At 42.3% G+C, this 18591-nt stretch overlaps 1 protein-coding gene across 1 annotated transcript in view; it reads right to left on the bottom strand.

The window, feature by feature from the left end:
• The window catches only part of gabrg1 (gamma-aminobutyric acid type A receptor subunit gamma1), a 158186-nt gene that overhangs the window by 30219 nt on the left and 109376 nt on the right, over positions 1-18591 (bottom strand). The window contains exons 5-6 of the mRNA XM_048544870.2: positions 10400-10482; positions 1206-1343 (exon numbers count right to left, since the gene is read on the bottom strand). Coding sequence (XP_048400827.1) covers positions 1206-1343; positions 10400-10482 — 221 coding nt within the window. The remainder of the gene's footprint in view (positions 1-1205; positions 1344-10399; positions 10483-18591) is intronic.

Here is an 18591-nt window from a genome sequence, read left to right on the forward strand (position 1 = left end):
AATTTCTTTCAAGTTAATGTCCCGAGACAACTAGAGGTTTTATCAATGAATACAAGAGACGACATCTCAGGTCAGACAATGCCCTTTTGGTGTGAGGCCTTGTTTAGAAACTGCGTTTTAATGTGGAGTCAGATTGGTTTTATTTCCAAAGCAGGAATTTAGAAAATTCCTGATCAACCCAGTCTGACACCGGCCCTCCACATCATCTCACAGCGAGAGCTAAAGTTGCTGGCTGTCAGGCGGCAGGGAAGACACCAGCCGAGCAGCAGTAGTGGGAGGGTGAATGCTGTCCTCCTGAGCCATACTCCAGCATTTTGCCCAAGCTGACAGTGTCTGCAGCCAACTAGGAACACCAGCATTAATCCTGGCTGTTGCCCAGCATGTTACTTGGGGTGCAAGTCTCCGTTATGATCACACCATTCAATGGTAATGACTGAGCCTGCAGCTGAGGTGCTATCATTGAAATACGCCCCCATTCCAACTGGACTGCCGAACACTGGCAGGCTCAACAAAACCTAACTTGTCTTGGACGGCAGCCTGGCATGGAGGTGCCTGCTCTTCCATGTGGCAGCTTCAGCAATCACCACTTCTATATTTGGTATTACTAAGTGCTCAGCCGAACCCACATGCTTGGATGTTGTCATTATCGGGTGTAATGCTGATTTTACACACTGCTTGGTTGTACTCTTCAACTTTCCTTAAGCTTCTGAGTTTAATGTCTTAAAATAATTTGGTGGTACTAGCACGTGCTAAATATTGTTTCACAGGTGCCAGCTACCTTTCAGTTTGACAAGCTGTGGTTTTTCTGAGAGTGAATTTCAACGGTATGAGCACTGCTGTTTTCACACTGATTAAATCCTCAAGCTGAACCTGATGCTCTCTTGACACACACGTCTAGCAGGTTCCCGACTGAATGAACAAAAAGGATTTCAGACTTTAGATTAGCTCGTCTGCTGAATTATGGGAATCCTACTGTCAGTTTAGCTGCAATAATTCAGTATCAACTAGATGATAAATTGGCCTGTTTTTGGATTTCATCATATAATGCAACACTTTGACTACATACCTATAAAGACAGGTACCAAAGGAATTATATTTTATCATACCATATTGTTTGATGACAATGTAATCACACTTAGCATTAAAAAATGGAAATTTGCTGTAGGATATTTAACATTTTTCCTGAAACATCAGTATTGTCTTACCGGACTGGGTGTGCATTACATCAGTTGTGTTCCTGAATCCATCAAATGCAAATTGATAAAGTCGCCAATGCTTTTGATGTGCAATTTCAACTGGATCTTTCTTCCAGCGATACACAATTTCATTTTTTGGGTATCCATCTGCAAAGGAAATTTATGAGAAATAGAAGAAAAAAGACATTAACTCTTACTGACTTCAAAAGTCTACTTCAAAAGCAAATGCCTGTAGTCAGTGGACAGATTAGTTTAGATTTTCTGCTTGAGCTTGGTTGGCTCAAAGGCATAACTCAAATGAAATGCTGTCGCAGATATACTGAGATTTGTTGACCAGCAAAATGATCACCTTAGTGATTACTGGCACTTACTCTAGGAGTCTTATATCAGGCTCTGATGTCAAACAATTTGAAAGAGTAATAAAATCTGTCCCTTCTTTGGGTCTCGATTTGGGGCTAAGCAGGTCAATGAAAGGCTTTGAATGTCTTATACAACCATTCATTAGCTTCTCCCAGGTGATCAAAGTTATTTGAACTATTTAACCCCAATCAGGATTGGGGCAATTCAATGTGGCTTGTCACTCTGCACATCGGCCAGCTTTACATTTCAGTAAAAGGTTATTGTAATTTAAGGTAATTAAGTGCCTTTCTTCATTAAAACACTGAGCCTAAGTTTTTGTCGGGCTCAGCCTGATTTTCTGACAACCCTGATGAAAGACAGGGTTGGTTCTTTCGTTTAACAAACTTTCAGGGTCAATGCCAATAGATGGAGATACGTCAAAACAAATGCAGCCTATTCGTGTCACAGTGAATATGAGCTATATCAAACTTATAGACTAGTGTTGCTTGGAAACTGAGTTTTCATGATGAAAATGAAACGTTTCTGTTTCTCCAGAAGGGGCAAGTAAAAAACTTGCCTCAGAGATAGCAGGAACTGCAGATACTGGAGAATCTGAGATAACAAGGTGTAGCGCTCGATGAACACAGCAGGACAAGCGGCATCAGAGGAGCAGGAAAGCTGATGTTCTGGGTCAAGACCCTTCTTCAGAAGATTACAAGAGAGTTGCAGTGTGAGAGAGATCCACTGAGGTCTTTCCAGAGAGAGGAGGGTAACTTCTTCAAGGTAGGCATCCTGAGAAGAGGCTTTGCAGTGGGGTTAAAATTTTATCAGCGATCGTAGGAAATGCAGATGCTGGAGAATCTGAGATAACAAGGTGTAGAGCTGGATGAACACAGCAGGCCAAGCAGCATCAGAGGAGCAGGAAAGCTGACGTTTTGGGTCTGGACACTTCTTCAGCTCTACACCTTGTTATCAAAAAAACTTGCCTGACATTTTTTCATGAAGTCACGTTTTGATCTTCATCAGTGAATGAATGAAGTGGATTATTGACAATTTCTTTAATGGTCAGGCAATTTCCTTCACCATTAATGCCTAAATCAGCAAAAATCTAAATCCTTTAAAATGTAGGATGGACATTCAGATTAACGACTGGGGACAATATATGGAATTGAGTTTACAATTTCTCAAAGCCTCACTAAACCTTTACTTCTAGAGATTCAAATAAGTTCTGCAAATGAATCAAAGTTAAACTGCAATCCATGCTTCAATGGGTTTACCTTGTATTTGGGTTTTGCTCAGGAAACATGGCATGAATTTTCTTAGTGGGTCAGCAATGCAGATTTGGGAAAACTTGCAGATCTAAGAACCAGAATTGGGAGAAAGTGACCAGGGAAGTGGTGTGGTGGGAAGGTGTAAAGGGAACGGAACAGGTTAACGCCATAAATAAATCGAGGCAAATTTAGGGACAGCATTAGTTGGGCAATTCAATCACATTTAAAAAAGTGTGAGAGTAAAATCATCTACTTGATGAAGTTGACACTGTTCTGACTGTGTCTTGGCAACTGAGGAATTAAGTGTATATCAAATCTCTAAATGTCCAACTGCTTGCCTTCCCTGGATTTGATGACCTAAGAGGTGCTTCTAATATGGTAAACCAGTCATTGTTGCTGCTTATTCAAATTGTACAGAAGCAGCACATTAAAACACAAAGATGTGGGCAGGCATTACAAACACAGCCATATGGCCACATCTTGGCACTAATGGCAGCTAATGATAATCTGTATCACGATTATCATGCCACGGGGCATTTATGATACACAATGCAAGTGGCACAGACCTTTGTGCCCTTATCACTCATCTATTGAAGTGCATCCACTCAATTCACCCATGATCAGTTTCCATAGGGTCATTCTAACTAGAATACAGCATCAGGGAGTGAGAGCAGCACAATGCATCTGTAGGAAACCATTTCCTTTCCACTACCCACCCCAAGTACCAACTCAAATATTTACTGATGAGATGGAAAAAATGGCTAATTCATGAAAATGCACAAATGTTTTAGACAGCCATGCAGACTACATGCCTCAAAACCTTTTTTGCTTTAAATTTGTATTGCTGGAATATCCCACAGAGTTCAGTATGTGGAAGGAATGGGAGATTCTGATTCCATGTTTAGAAATTTGGATCTCTAGATTCTGGTGGAGGAAATGCAGAGGAGAGACATCCTATATCGAGCTAGCCAGTATAACCTACTCCTGTCAATATGGGGGCGGGTCGATGAACCTATGACTGATAGAATGTGGAAGAGACTAACAAGGTAGCTGGGTGTCTATTTGACTGGTTCACTGATGACTGGTGATTGCCCAGACAGGGGTGATTAAAGTGATGGTAAAGTGACTTCAAGAAATGGTCAGAACGGTGGAAGCCATGCTGATGAACACAAGGGGACACTGACGTAAGAGGCAGTGTCAGGATGTGGCTGAATTATAGGGCAGTTTGGGATAGTTGCATCAGAAAAGTATGAAGGGCTCTACCTAAAAAATTTTCTTTTATTTTACCTCAAACAGGTCCTAGCTCTACCAGTCGCACACCCTCCTCAACCGGGTCAGGTCATCCCTCAGAAATCTGGAGGATGAGCAGATATTCAAGAAGGCACTGCAACAACAGAGCAGCTCACACTGCACCACCTCAGCGGATGGATGTTACACATGTTTTGATGTTATGGCACAAAGTGAATGCAACCACATTGTAGTGTATGAGGAGGTATCAGAGTCTGGTGCATTTATGCACAATTCTTCTCAGTGGAAGGCAGATGTCACAATGTTGCTCCAATAGGTAGCAATGGGGTTACTTGGGGTTACTGTTAGTGACATAGAATTTGTCAAATCAGCAGCAGATGTGTGGACATCTGGCAGATTTCCCAGAAGCAATGTGAGCTCCAGAATTCTGAGTCTCCTAGACTCTGCTCATAGCCTTAATACATAGAACCAGCATATTTGAGGGATCATTGGCAATCTTGCTGAAGGTGGGAAAGTGAAAAGACTACAGCCCAACAGAACGTAGTCCAGGAAAACACCCATAAAAAGTATTTCTGGAGGTCACTGGAGCCCAACAACAACTGACTGCAACTGGATGAAACATTGGAAAATGCTGGACGAAGAAACCGAGGGCTTTGTTACTAAGTTTGCAGATGACACAAAGGTGGAGGGACAGAAAGTGTTAAGGAAGCAAGGAGAGTGCAAAACAGGTTAGGAGAGTAGACAAAGATATGACGGATGGAATGCAATGTGGGAAAATATCAGGTGATATACCATAGTAGGAAGAATTCAGGCATAGACTATTTTCAAAATGGGCTTCAGAATGTGAAGCAGAAAGGGACTTGCGAGTCCTAGTTCAGGATTTGCATAAGGTTAACATGCAGGTTTAGTTGGCAATAAGGAAGGCAAATGCAAAGTTTGCATTCATTTCAAGAGAGCTAGAACACAAGGGCAGGGCTGTACTGCCGAGGCTGTATAAGGCTCTGGTCAGATCATGCTTGGAATACGGAAAGCATTTTGGGCCCTGTATCTGAGGAAGAACGTACTGACCTCGGAGGGGGTCCACAGGAGGTTCACAGAAATGCTCATGGGAATGAAAGGCTTGTCTTATGAGGAACATTTGAGGACGCTGGGTCTGTAGTTGATGGGAGTTTTAAAGGATGAAGGGAGGATCGCGTTGAAACTTACAAGTATTGGGAGGCCTGGATAGAGTGAGTGTGGAGATGTTCCTGCAAGTAGGAGAAACTAGAACCCGAGGACATAGCCTCAGAGTGAAGGGATTACCCTTTTAAAGTGAGATGAGGATCCTTGACTTCCTGATCCACAGGCCACAATCAGTAAGGATAGGCGACAACACTTCCTTCATGATAATCTGCGACATCGGTGTCTAGAAAGGCTGTGCACTCAGCTGCTTACTATACTCCTTATAGAATCATGACTATGTGGCCAAGTTCAACTCTAACTCCATTTACAAATTTGCTGATTACACTACCTTAGTGGGTCAGATCTCAAGCAACAAGGAGACAGAGTACAAGAAACAGGCAGATAGCTTAATGGTATGGTGTAAAGACAACAGTCTCTCCTTCAATGTCAGCAAAATGATGGAGCTGGTTATCAACTTCAGGAAGTGGAGCAGAGAACCTGCCCCTGTCTGTATCAATTATGCTGAGGTGGAGATAGTTAACAGCTTCGAGATCCTAGGAGTAAACATTATCGACAATCTAATTTGGTCCATTCACGTCAATGCGGCAATCAAGAAAGCACACCAACACCTATCATTTCTCAAAAGGCAAACGAAGTTCAGCATGTCCACGATGACAGTGACCAACTTGTATAGATGCACCATGGAAAGCATCCTATCTAGATGCATCATAGTTTGCTCTGCCCAAGACTGCAAGACATTAGTTAGCGTTGTGAACACAGCCTGGTACATCGCGAAAACTAACCTTCCGTCCTTGACTCTGCCTGCACTTCCCTCTGCCTCGGGAGGCACCCAACATGATCAAAAACCCCTCCCATCCCAGTTATACTCTCTTCCACCGGGCAAAAAATACAAAGTTTGAAAACACATCTTAACATATTTCCCTGCTATTATCAGACTCTCAAACGGGCCTCACATATACTAGTATTGATCTTTCTCTGGATCTTCTCTGCAGTTGTAACAATATTTTCTGCATTCTGTTCTATCACCCTGATGTACTTACATAAGGTACAATTTGTTTGATTTGCATGCAAAACAATACTTTTCACTGTATCTCAGTAAATGTGACAATAATAAATCAAATCAAATCAGGAAGAATTTCTTTAGCCAAAGGATGGCAAACTTATGGAACTCATTGCCACAAAAGACTGAGGAGGGCAAGCCCTTGAGCGTATTTAAGACAGAGATAAGTAAGTTCTTGATTAGTAAGGAAATCAACCATTACAGGGAGAAGGGAGGAGAATGGCGCTGAGCAACATATCAACCATGATCAAAAAGAGCAGACCTGATGGGCTGAATGGTCTAATTCTACTTCGATTTCTGACAGTATTATGGTCTAAACAATGGTTCTTGACCAAGAAGCACACTAGATTAATTGGTGTCTCCACCTTGGCAGGTTTCCAATCACTGCTGCACTCACCCAAGAGGCCTGACAAGGGTCAGCCTGGAGTATTGATGTTTGCAATCAGCAGCAGTGCTGACACCATTCTGGTTTGACATGGGATCAAAGAAGAAACTGTCAAATAACGGAAACATCATGAAGGCCTTTGATTCTTATTTTGCTTTGCAGAGAAACCCTTTAAAGGTGGAGGAAAGTTCAATTGGCTCAGTTGTGTATTATTGATTCCCTCAGCAATAGAAAGAGCCTGATACATAAATTCAGAGTTATGATAACATTTTAGAGCCACTGGCAGGTACGAAGAGGTAAGACTGTAATACAAGATGTTGCTCCACAGAGTGATATATGTCAATTATCATTTCTCAGGTTACCTTCAGCCACCTTCTGCATTAGTTTTCAGTCATATTTAGAAACGGCCTTTATGCTCAGCATATTCTTACTTTAGGAATAAGTTTAGTTTCAACAATTAGTTTTCATTTAGTTATTCTGACTTGATTCACCAAATGAAGAATTAAGTTCCACTTAGCTCAAGTGTGGTCAGTACAATACCGTACAGTCAAAATACACCTGTACTTCTGTGTTTAGTGGAAGCTGTAATTTAGCCTTGAAGCAAAATAAACAAATGCTGAAAGAGATCACTTTTGTGGTTGAATGGTTGCAACAATGTCCTATATTGGTTTACCTTGTAAATTAATTGTTTTAAATGGAAAATAGTTAAAGTATGAAACTAGTATATTACTTTGAAATTCGAATTAGCTTTGACATTTCTGTAATTTGCTGTGTCTTGCAATGATACTTTGTTACCTACTGTGCAACACACTTCAATACAATTATAGGGTTTGATTCATGATATTGTGACACTCTCTTGGAGAACAAAAACTATAGTTATCCTTCAACAATGACTTTGGTTAACTTACTAAATGTTTCCCTTAACTAAATGAAATTGACAGGCTGTGGAATCTCCCCGAATATTTGGATGAATCAGATGAGGCGTCTCTGGGCAACGTTGATCATTAGCAAATGATATTATAATTCTTTAAAGTGGACAACAAATTACTCTGGTGGTGATTCATTTTGGCAGTGATCTATAAAGTTAGTTTACTAAGTTATAACAAAAGAAATATTGACACAAGTAACTGACACAAGTCTCAAGGGATACAACCAGTCAGGAAATCATAGAAAGCAATGTAAGTAAGATAAGCATCACTCTCAAGAACATAGACACAAATTTGGCACAAGATGCTCAGCAATCCAGTTCACAGAAGGAAATGGAATGTCAGAGTGGCCGAAGGGTGGTGATTTATAATTTCTTGAAAGTGGCATCACAGGTAGACAGGGGCTTTTGGCATGCTTGGTCAGAGCTTTGAGTACAAGAACTTTTAGAATACTGCACCCAGTTCTGGTCACCCTGCTATAGGAAGGATGTTGTTAAATTAGAAAGGGGATAGAAAATCATTACAAGGATGTTGCTGGGATTGGAGGGTTTAGGTTACAAGGAGAGACTGGTCAGTCTGGGACTTCTTCCCCTGGAACAGAGGCTGACTTTGTAGAGGTTTATGAATTGGTGAGGGGCTTAGGTAAGATGAAGCACTAAGGTCTTTTCCCCAGGGTAGGGGAGTCCAAAACCAGAGGGGATAGGTTTAAGGTGAGAGGAGAAATATTTTAAAGGACCTGAGGGGCGACTTCTTCACTCAGAGAGTAGAGTGTGTAGGGATGAGTGCCAGAGAATGTGGTAGAGGCGAGTACAATTACAACATTTCAAAGGCATTTGGACAGGTACTTGAATTGGAAAGGTTTAGAGGGATACAGGCCAAATGCAGGCAAATGTGACTAGTTCAGATTAGGATACCTGATTGGCGTGGATGAGTTGGACCGAAGGATTTGCTTCTGTGCTGTATAACTCTATGACTCTATCTGTGAACAGAACAGAATGAGAGACATATGGCCAGACAGCCAGAAGTCAAAAGCTGCTGTCCTCAAGTGAGTTAATTGAAAATCACTGCTTTATTAAGAATTATTCCTTTCCACTTATTGTGCTTAATTTTAAAAATTCCGTGAAACATGTGAAATCATACTTGTACCTGGACTTCTTTTAAAATTAACAATAAACTTTTATGTTAGTTTTCCCAAAACAAACTCAGCCTATTCATTCAACTAAATTAAGTCTTACTATTAAACTAAATCTGAAACCCAAGACGACCCGGAGGTTATTTCTAATTGCCCTCTTTATTCTCCTTCCTTATATTCACTCCTTTGACCCTACCACCTCATTTATGTTTATGGTGCCAATGTGCGAGGACAACACTCCCATTTCATCTCTCTTTTGGTACATTGCCTAATGCTTCATTCTCTGACACACTGTCCTTCTTTCGTGCCAGCTAGGTTCCCAAATCAATAGCAGCATTGATCCTCCAAGTCCAGCAGAACCACCCTCCTTCCCAGTTGGGTTAAAGCCAGGCATTGCAAATTGGTTTTGTCATACTTCTCTGGCAGTAATTACAAGTTTACAAACACATCACTATCTCCCACCTACCCCTTACTCTGTTGTGCTTCTAGATACGATTGCACTGAAGTCAATGAAAGCTACGTGTAGGTGCAGCAAACTCAGAATCCCTTCAGTGTGGCAGCAGACCATTCAGCCCATCGAGTCCACACCAACCCTCCAAAGAGCATCCCACCCAGGCCCAAGCCCACGCCCTATCCTTGTGACCCTGCATTTTCCTTGGCTAACCTACCTAGCCTGCATATTCCTGGACACTATGAGCAATTTACTGTGGTCAATCAACCTAACCTGCACATCTTTGGACTGTGGGAGGAATCCAGAGCACCCAAAGAAAACTCATGCAGACACAGAGAGAATGCGCAAACTCCACACAGTCATCCAAGGCTGGAATGAAACTTGGGTCCCTGGCATGGTGAGGCAGTGGTAACCACTGAGCAACTGTGCCACCCTCAGAGAAGGGCCCATAGAATGTTAGCCTTTATCACAAGAGGAGTTGAGTACAGAAGTCAAGAAGTGTTGCTTCAGTTTTACAGAAGCTTGGTGAAACTGCAACTGGACTACCTGTGTGCAGTTTTGGTCATCTTATCTGAGATGGGGAAAAGGCAGAGAATGGAACTAAATGAATTGCTGCTTCACATTATCAACTTTGATGGTTTGAATGGCCTTCTTACATGCTGGAGCCACGTTGTCATTCTGTTTTTTCCAAAACACTAAATGCAACATATTTAGCCTCCGAGAATCTAGAATTGATTAAATCATCTCAATAATAAATTATTAAAAAGATTTGTTCACATGACTCAAGGTGAAACAAAATTAGTTTCTAGAAACTAAACAAAATTGTTAAAACATTTATATCAAATAACAGGGGGGGAGAGAGTTTCACGCCAACTATTTGAAAATAATCTTTATCAGTTTTTAACATTGCTGCGTAGTTTGTAAATTACTGGTTTGGGTAGGTTACTTTGTCCTAAGTAAAAGGCCAGCATGAAGTGAACTAACATATTCAAACAATAAAGCCACATTTGACTAATGGTGCCTTGAAGGATCATTGCACACAACAAGGCTACAATGCACCATTTAATTCTTTTAGGCCGTTATGTAGTGAAGTTAATGGCCTATCGATTACTTGATGCAGGTACCAAGTAATTTGCTGTTATTATAGCATTATTTATATCCCAAATTATTTTGTATTAGAAATAAAGACGCACATTATGCAACACTTACAGCTTGAGAATTCCAGGGGACAGGAATGATGATCCATAGGAAAGTCATGAAGCTGAAGATAGCATTCCGCATTGATGGTTAACCTAATGTGGCAAACATAAAATCATCAACTTTTTCCAATCAAAATTAATGTTAATGTTATTAATTAGTGTTAATTTTAAAGTACAAAGGAAGGAAAATTGGTGCCTGCTGTACAGAACTTGAGTAGTGCTTAAGAAGACACATATCCATGAAGCTTTTCATCTCATATTCATTAGGACAGGTGCAAGAATTTGAAATATTAAGGAGAACAATAATTTTCACTGCAGGAGAAAAAGGGTGTTGACTGGTTTGCAAGTCAGCTCTGATTGGTCAAGGTGTTGCTGCGGAGAATACACAAGGGAATAGCTGCAAAACCAGGATAAAGGGTGTGTATTTTTGCAGAGCATAGGGGTCCTGTCTATGTAATGTCTAGCAAGTGTAGGTGAGCCCACCCTGAACCAACTGATAATCATTCCTAGGTTGTTAATGTAGTTAGTACCCTCGGGGTCATTCAATAACTCACAGCAGCATACTTAATGTTGGACGTTGTGCTCTGAGCATTGCCAGCTGGGGCTTGTACTCTGGTCAGGACTCAGTCTGTTTTGAACAGCCTAAGAGATACGCTGTATGACTGAATCCATCAATTGTCGGGATATGTGACCTACGTACATGGAATTGCACTGACAGTGACATTTAAACACCACATTATTCATTTGTGTGGTAGGCAGAAAATCCTTTCGGCTTGAAGACAGCATCTTGTTAGTTGAAAACAGCACTTATGTTGCGACTGGCTAGTAACAGTGTACATTGGCTTGTTGTTCAGATGTTTGAGTCCCCTCTCCCTTCCAGGTTAACTTGAGATACACAGAGCACTTTTCAGGGCTGGCAGTGCTGGCCTTATGCTGATTCATGAACTTGTGTAACGTACAGTGTGCAGTGATTTGACTGAGATAGGTATTATCCTGCAGAATAGCTTTAATGAGCCCGTTCCAGCATCAAACTTGCATGGTGAACAAATGGCTCAGGGCCTATTCATGTTGGTTCCTGATAGGGCTTATCTTATTGCAGGTACAGCTATGGGAAGAGATAGTAGAAACTGCTTTCCTGAGGGAGGAGACCTTCCAGTCCCGAACACCTCAACTGTCCTCGTTTTTCAAGGACCGCAACATCCCCCCTGAAGTGGTCAAGAACACCCTCGACCATGTCTCCCGCATTTCCCACAACTCATCACTCACACTCCCTCCCCGCAACAACAACCAAAACAGAATCCCCCTCATCCTCACGTACCACCCCACCAACCTCCGGATCCAGCGCATCATCCTCCAACACTTCCGCTATCTGCAATCCGACCCCACCACCAAAGACATTTTTCCCTGCCCACCCTCATCTGTATCCTGGAGGGACCACTCTCTCCGTGACTCCCTTGTCCACTCCATACTCCCCTCCAAACCCACCACACCTGGCACTTTCCCCTGCAACCGTGGGAGGTGCTACACCTGCCCCTACACCTCCCCCCTCACCCCCAACCCAGGCCCCAAGAAGACGTTCCACATCAAGCAGATGTTCACCTGCACGTCTGCTAATGTGGTATATTGCATCCGCTGTTCCCATTGTGGCCTCCTCTACATCGTAGAAACCAAGCGGAGACTTGAGGACCACTTTGTGGAACACCTACGCTCAGTTCGCACTAAACAACTGCACCTCCCAGTCACAAACCATTGTAACTCCCCCTCCCATTCTTTAGACAACATGTCCATCATGGGCCTCCTGCAGTGCCACAACGATGCCACCTGAAGGTTGCAGGAGCAGTAACTCATATTTTGCCTGGGAACCCTGCAGCCCAATGGTATCAATGTGGACTTTACAAGCTTTACAATCTCCCCTCCCTCAACCGCATCCCAATGCAAGTCCAGCTTGTTCCTGCCTCTCTAACCTATTCTTCCTCCCACCTATCCCCACCTCCCACCTCAAGCACTACTCCCATCTCCTACGTACTAGCCTCATCCCGCACCCCCCCACCCCCGACCTGTCCGTCCTCCCTGGACTGGCCTATCACCCCTCAATGCTCACCTACACCCACCTTTACTGGCTCCATCCCCACCTCTTTGGCCTGTCTGTCTCCTCTCCACTTATCTTCTCCTCTATCCATCTTCTTCCTCTATCCATCTTCTATCACCCCCCCACCCCCATCTCCCTATTTATTTCAGAACCCCCTCCCCCTCCCCCATTTCTCAAGAAGGGTCTAGGCCCGAAACATCAGCTTCCTCTGATGCTGCTTGGCCTGCTGTGTTCATCCAGCTCTACACCATGTTAGCTCAGCTATGGGAATGCCAGTGAGTATTTGACCGGGACAGTTAAGTCTGTGGTAAAAAGTATTAAAAAGCCTAATTTAAGATTACCAGTTGGTCAGCCAATGCAGCTCACCTACACTTGCTAGAATCTACATATATTTGTATTACAGAACACACCCTCTGGAAACAGAGAGAATATATCTAGGCTTTGCAATTTTTACAACAAAATAAAGGTTAGGAGACAATAATTCCCCTTGTGTATTACACCATTTTCAACACCTTAACTAATCACTCTTCTTTCCTAAATTTAAACAAATGTTGGCAGACAACTATTCTCTGGTGCTTTTCAATCAGTGTCCTCAACCAATTAGAGTCCACTTGCAAGCCAATCAGTATGCTGTTAACTTTGCATTATAAACTATTTCTTTTAGAACATAGTCTTCCTGAATCTGTCTTAATGAAAATGCTAATAGGCTGAATTCACCGAGTAAATATTTTAATGGGGATGTTCATTTCAGAGTTTTTCCAAAGAAAATGGTACCAACTACTGTCAGGATCCCAAGACCTGAATGAGATCACAAATTGTTCTAAAACTTTGCATTTTTGTTTATTTTAACATACTAGACTAAATCTGCGACAAGGTAGCTACAGTTCTATAACTCCTGCATTTTAATGACAAAACTAAAGTGTCTATCCTCCTGGAATCTCCTTCCATTTTGTGACCCACAGTCAATAAATGCAAAAAAGCAGTTAGATGGTGCATCTCCTAAGCAGGGGTCAGCCAAGAAAGAGTGACTGAGGTTCATTGTACCGTAAGTGGTGCAATTAGATCAACAATTATGTTGTATAATAAATGGTGGTTTTTGATTAGGTCCATCAAAATTCCTCATTAAGTTGAAACTGACACATCCAGGAATAGTCACATGACAAAAACCCCTCTGTTTTATGCAGTCTATCTGTTAATATTACAGTCTATTAGTATCTAACACATGGCACTATAACCGGACTCAATGTTTAACAAACCTTGCCTCTAGTCTAAGTTTCCCTTGTAACCTAGTTTTAAAAATTGGACAAAATCTGGACACCACTTTAGAGGGAATTCTGCAACTTCAGCCAATTAAACCAATCTGAATTCAAGATCATTGGAAAAAAAACCTTCACTGGATGCTGTCCTTCCAGACTCAGACATTGATCACATGAAGTGATATTGCCACTTTGATTTTTAAGTTATTTGTAATTGTAGTACTTGGAGTATTGTGTTCAGTTCTGGTCACCACATTATAAGAAGGATGTGGAAGCTTTGGAAAGGGTGCAGAGGAGATTTACTAGGATGTTGCCTGGTATGGAGGGAAGGTCTTACAAGGAAAGGCTGAGGGACTTGAGGCTGTTCTCATTAGAGAGAAGAAGGTTGCGAGGTGACTTAATTGAAACATATAAAATAATCAGAGGGTTAGATAGTGTGGATAGGGAGAGCCTTTTTCCTAGGATGGTGACGGCGAGCACGAGGGGGCATAGCTTTAAATTGAGGGGTGAAAGATATAGGACAGATGTCAGAGGTAGTTTCTTTACTCAGAGAGTAGTAAGGGAATGGAACGCTTTGCCTGCAACGGTAGTAGATTCGCCAACTTTAGGTCCACTTAAGTCGTCATTGGATAAGCATATGGATGTACATGGAATAGTGTAGGTTAGATGGGCTTGAGATCGGTATGACAGGTCGGCACAGCATCAAGGGCTGAAGGGCCTGTACTGTGCTGTAATGTTCTATATAAACTCTATATAAACGTACAATGTATTTTATAGAACTTTTAAAATAGTAACTATCGTATTGTACAGCTATCTTATAGCCACAAAGATCGGGACCCCATGAATGTCCTAGATATAAATATTTCATACAGAATGAGAAGGTATTTTCGATTAATGCCAGTAGACATACCCAAAAAGAGCTGATTGTTTAATGTCAGATACTGCTAGGTTGGATGAAGTAGTAAGGCAGTATGGGATGTCTCTGAAGCGCCCAGTAAGTCCCTTTGCAGTCAGTTTCCATCACAAGGAGGCAGTGATATAGCAATAATATCACTTGTGCAGTAATCCAGCAACTCGGGCTTGAACTGAGATCACACGTTTGACTTCTGCTATGGCAGACAGTGGAATTTCATTTCAATTAACAAAACTACTCTGATAGTAACTACAAAATTATTGTACGTGTATTTGGTGAACTGATATCCTTTGGGGAACTAAACCGACTGTCCTTACATTGGTTTGGCCTACATGTGACTCCAGACCCACAGCAATGTGCACGACACTTGACTGCTGGAAATATCCTAGCAAGTTTCTCAGTTGCATCAAACCAATCCAAAGTCTAAAAGGAATGTAACTGAAAAAAACATTCAGTATTGATATAAACAATGACATCAAACCCTGCTCGGTCAATACTGCAAACATTGGGGAAATGAAGTGTAGTCTGGGTGCCTGCTTCGCAGAACAGCTACGTTCTGCCCCCGAAAGGACCGTGAGCTTCCAGTTGCCTGCCACATTAACGCACTACTCTATTCTCTGGCCAACATCTCTGTCCAATTTTGCTCTCGTGTTCCAGTGAAACTCAGTGTTACCTGGAAGAACGACACCTCATTTTCTGCTGGGGATCCTGCAATCCTGTGGACTAAATTGAATCAACAATTTTAGGGCCTGAACTCTCCCATGTCCTCGCCCCCTACACCACACATCAGGCCTTGTTATCATATAGTTTGCCATTATACACTACTGATCGTGAGCCACTAACAGTCTCCATTAACAACTATTCATCCTCCTAGCCAGATTGTTATCCACTCCTCTGTCTGTCCAACTGTTTTCTCTCTCGTTGGCCTCTAACCCCACCTATCATTTGTTCCCTACCCCTTTTCCCCACCCTATTTTCTGTATACAAGCCAACATTTTCCTAGCTACCAACAGTTCTATAGAAGGGTGACTGGACCCGAAACATTAACTCTGAATTTTCTTCACACAAGCTGGTAGATCTGCTGAGCTTTTCCAGCAATTTCTGTTTCTGTTCCTGATTTATAGTATCCGCGGTTCTTCCATTTTTGTTTAAGACTTTAAACTTCTCCTTGGAGGCTTTATGTCAAAGTTGGGAGAGCTGTCTCAGTATTAGTCAGACACCACTCTATCATAATTGTATGTATACAATTATCTCTCTGAGACAATAACCGAGGCACCACAATCCTGGCGTGTGTGAACACGCTATCCCACTCGCAGGACAGACCCAGCAAAGTTTGTGGCACAGTGATAGTCAAGAGTGAGCTTCCTGACAGTCATCAACATTTATTCTGGAGTCATTGGAAATAGACAATGAAGTCTAATGGCAACAGGTCAAACATATGGGACAAATTTTCCATTGTGGATTATTAAATGTCACCTTCATCCTCAAACATCACACACCCCCACCAATTCTACCCTCCCACAAACACTACCCTCTTACCCACACCTCTCAGCTAATACATCAGTATTCTTCCATGTTGGACACCAGCTGGAAGAAACACAGGGCAGCAAAGATATATAATGTACTCTAGGTATGGAACTTCATCATCCATCACCGAAGATGACTTGGCTATATCACTACTGACGGAAACAAAAGGAGATAGCTGCAAAGTTGGGTCTGTGGCTAGTCTACAAGAAGACCAACAACTGGGATAAAAAATGTTCTTGACTTTGGTTTCTTCAATTTTCTTACTGTAGATGCATCTGCCATGACAGTATTAGTAGGAGTAGCCTTTGTGGACAAAGGTCCATCTTCATATTGAGAGTATCCTTAATTGTGTTGTGTGACAATATCACCTTACTAAACATAAGAAATTATGAACAGATGTAGTAACTTAAACCTGGACATTCATTCGTCACTGTGGGCCATCAGCAGGCACAGCATTGTATTCAACCACAATCTGTAACCTCATGGTCCTATATATCCCCCACTCTACCATGACCATCCATTCAGGAAATCAACACTGGTTCGCTGAAGACAGCACTTAATTTTCTGCAATTTGACAAACCTTTCAATCTGTGGGTTAGTACAGCCTATAAACACTAGATGGGAATTGATACAGCCAGTCCATTGCAAGAGGGTTTGATGATGTCTTTCCAATGTCCCTCTGGGAGAACTGAAGGAAGTCCACACTTCCTGCAGTTCCACTGGCCACGGTGAATTTTTCAAACAAGTTAGCTACCCCTCCATTTCCACATTAGCTAATGAGTGTCTGAAGTAATGTGCAGAATTTGTCAGCATAGGTAAAGTTGCCATAGTCCTACTGGACCAGAGGGCTCTTCACTGATTATAGAGATAAATATTAATGGTTTTATTTGAGGGTCAACACACCTTATCAGCAGATTAAAAACAGAGTCTTTCGTAGGAACATAAGCAGTGCAAGAATTGAACTGTTGGCATTACTCTGTAGCACAAACCACATGCCTAGCCAACTGAAATAACTTTCTGTCCCACATCCAGACTGACCATTAGAATCCTAACCAAAAAAAACACTTGTTTTACATAAGTACAACTAATATTTAGTAAGTTGGCATAAATACAGCTATCAGAAGCCAGTTTCGTCACATCTGTCTCAATCAGAATCTCGTGCAACACTGTTTCTCCAAAGATTATGAGATATCATCAGAATGGACAGAGCTTTCTCAATGTTAACTCTTCCAGAATCAATACTCTGCACATCTTTCACAACACCTTTTCTTCACCCAAAGTTAATAATTATATATTCAATAGCTAGTGCTATTCGGGTGGATTTAAACTAGCTCAGAAGGGGGATGGGAAACTAAGGTGTAGTCCTAGTACACAGGAGGATGAGAGGAGGGAGGACATGGTCAGGATCTCACTGTCACAGGAGTGTGCTGGCAGACAGCAAGCTGGATTGAAGTGTGTCTACTTTAATGCCAGGAGTATCCGGAATAAGGTAAGTGAGCTTGCAGCTTGGATAGGTACCTGGGACATTGATGTTGTGGCCATTTCGGAGACATGGATAGAGCAGGGTCAGGAATGGATGTTGCAGGTTCCAGGGTTGAGATCTTTCATTAAGGTCAGGGAAGGTGGTAAAAGAGGGGCAGGTGTGGCTTTGTTGGTCAAGGACAGTATAACGGCGGCAGAAAGAAACTTTGAGGGCTTGTCTATTGCGGTGGTATAGGCTGAGGTTGCCGAGGAAGGTTTGTTGACTGAGTCAGTATGGGTGGAAGTTAGGAACAGCAAGGGAGCAGTCACCTCACTGGGGGTTTTCTACAGACCCCCAAATAGCAGTAGGGAGATCAAAGAACTCATTGGCCGGCAGATTGTTGAAAAGTACAAACGGAGCAGGGTTGTTGTTATGGGTGACTTCAACTTTCCAAATACAGATTGGAACGTCCTTAGTGCAGATGGTTTGGATGGAGCCGTTTTTGTCAGGTGTGTTCAGGAGGGTTTCCTTACTCAGTATGTTGACAGGCTGACGAGGGGGGAGGCCATTTTGGATTTGGTGCTCGGCAATGAGCCAGGACAGGTGCCAGATCTCGTGGTGAGAGAACACTTTGGCGACAGTGGCCACAACAGCCTCACATTTACCATTGCCATGGAAGGGGAAAGGAGCAGTTACCAGGGGAAGATATTTAACTGGGGTAAAGGAAACTATGATGCTATCAGACGGGAGTTGGGAAGTACAGATTGGGAGCAATTGTTCCACAGAAAGGGCACAGCAGACAGGTGGAGGCTGTTTAAGGAGCAGTTGTTGTGAATGATATATAAATTTGTTCCTCTGAGACAGGTAAGAAGGGGTAAGATTAAGGAGCCTTGGATGATGGGTACAGAGGTGCTTCTTGTCAATAAGAAAAAGGCAGCGTACGTAAGGTGGAGGA

The sequence above is a fragment of the Stegostoma tigrinum genome, chromosome 1 (assembly GCF_030684315.1).
Source record: "Stegostoma tigrinum isolate sSteTig4 chromosome 1, sSteTig4.hap1, whole genome shotgun sequence".
In the NCBI taxonomy this organism is placed as follows: Eukaryota; Metazoa; Chordata; class Chondrichthyes; order Orectolobiformes; family Stegostomatidae; genus Stegostoma; species Stegostoma tigrinum.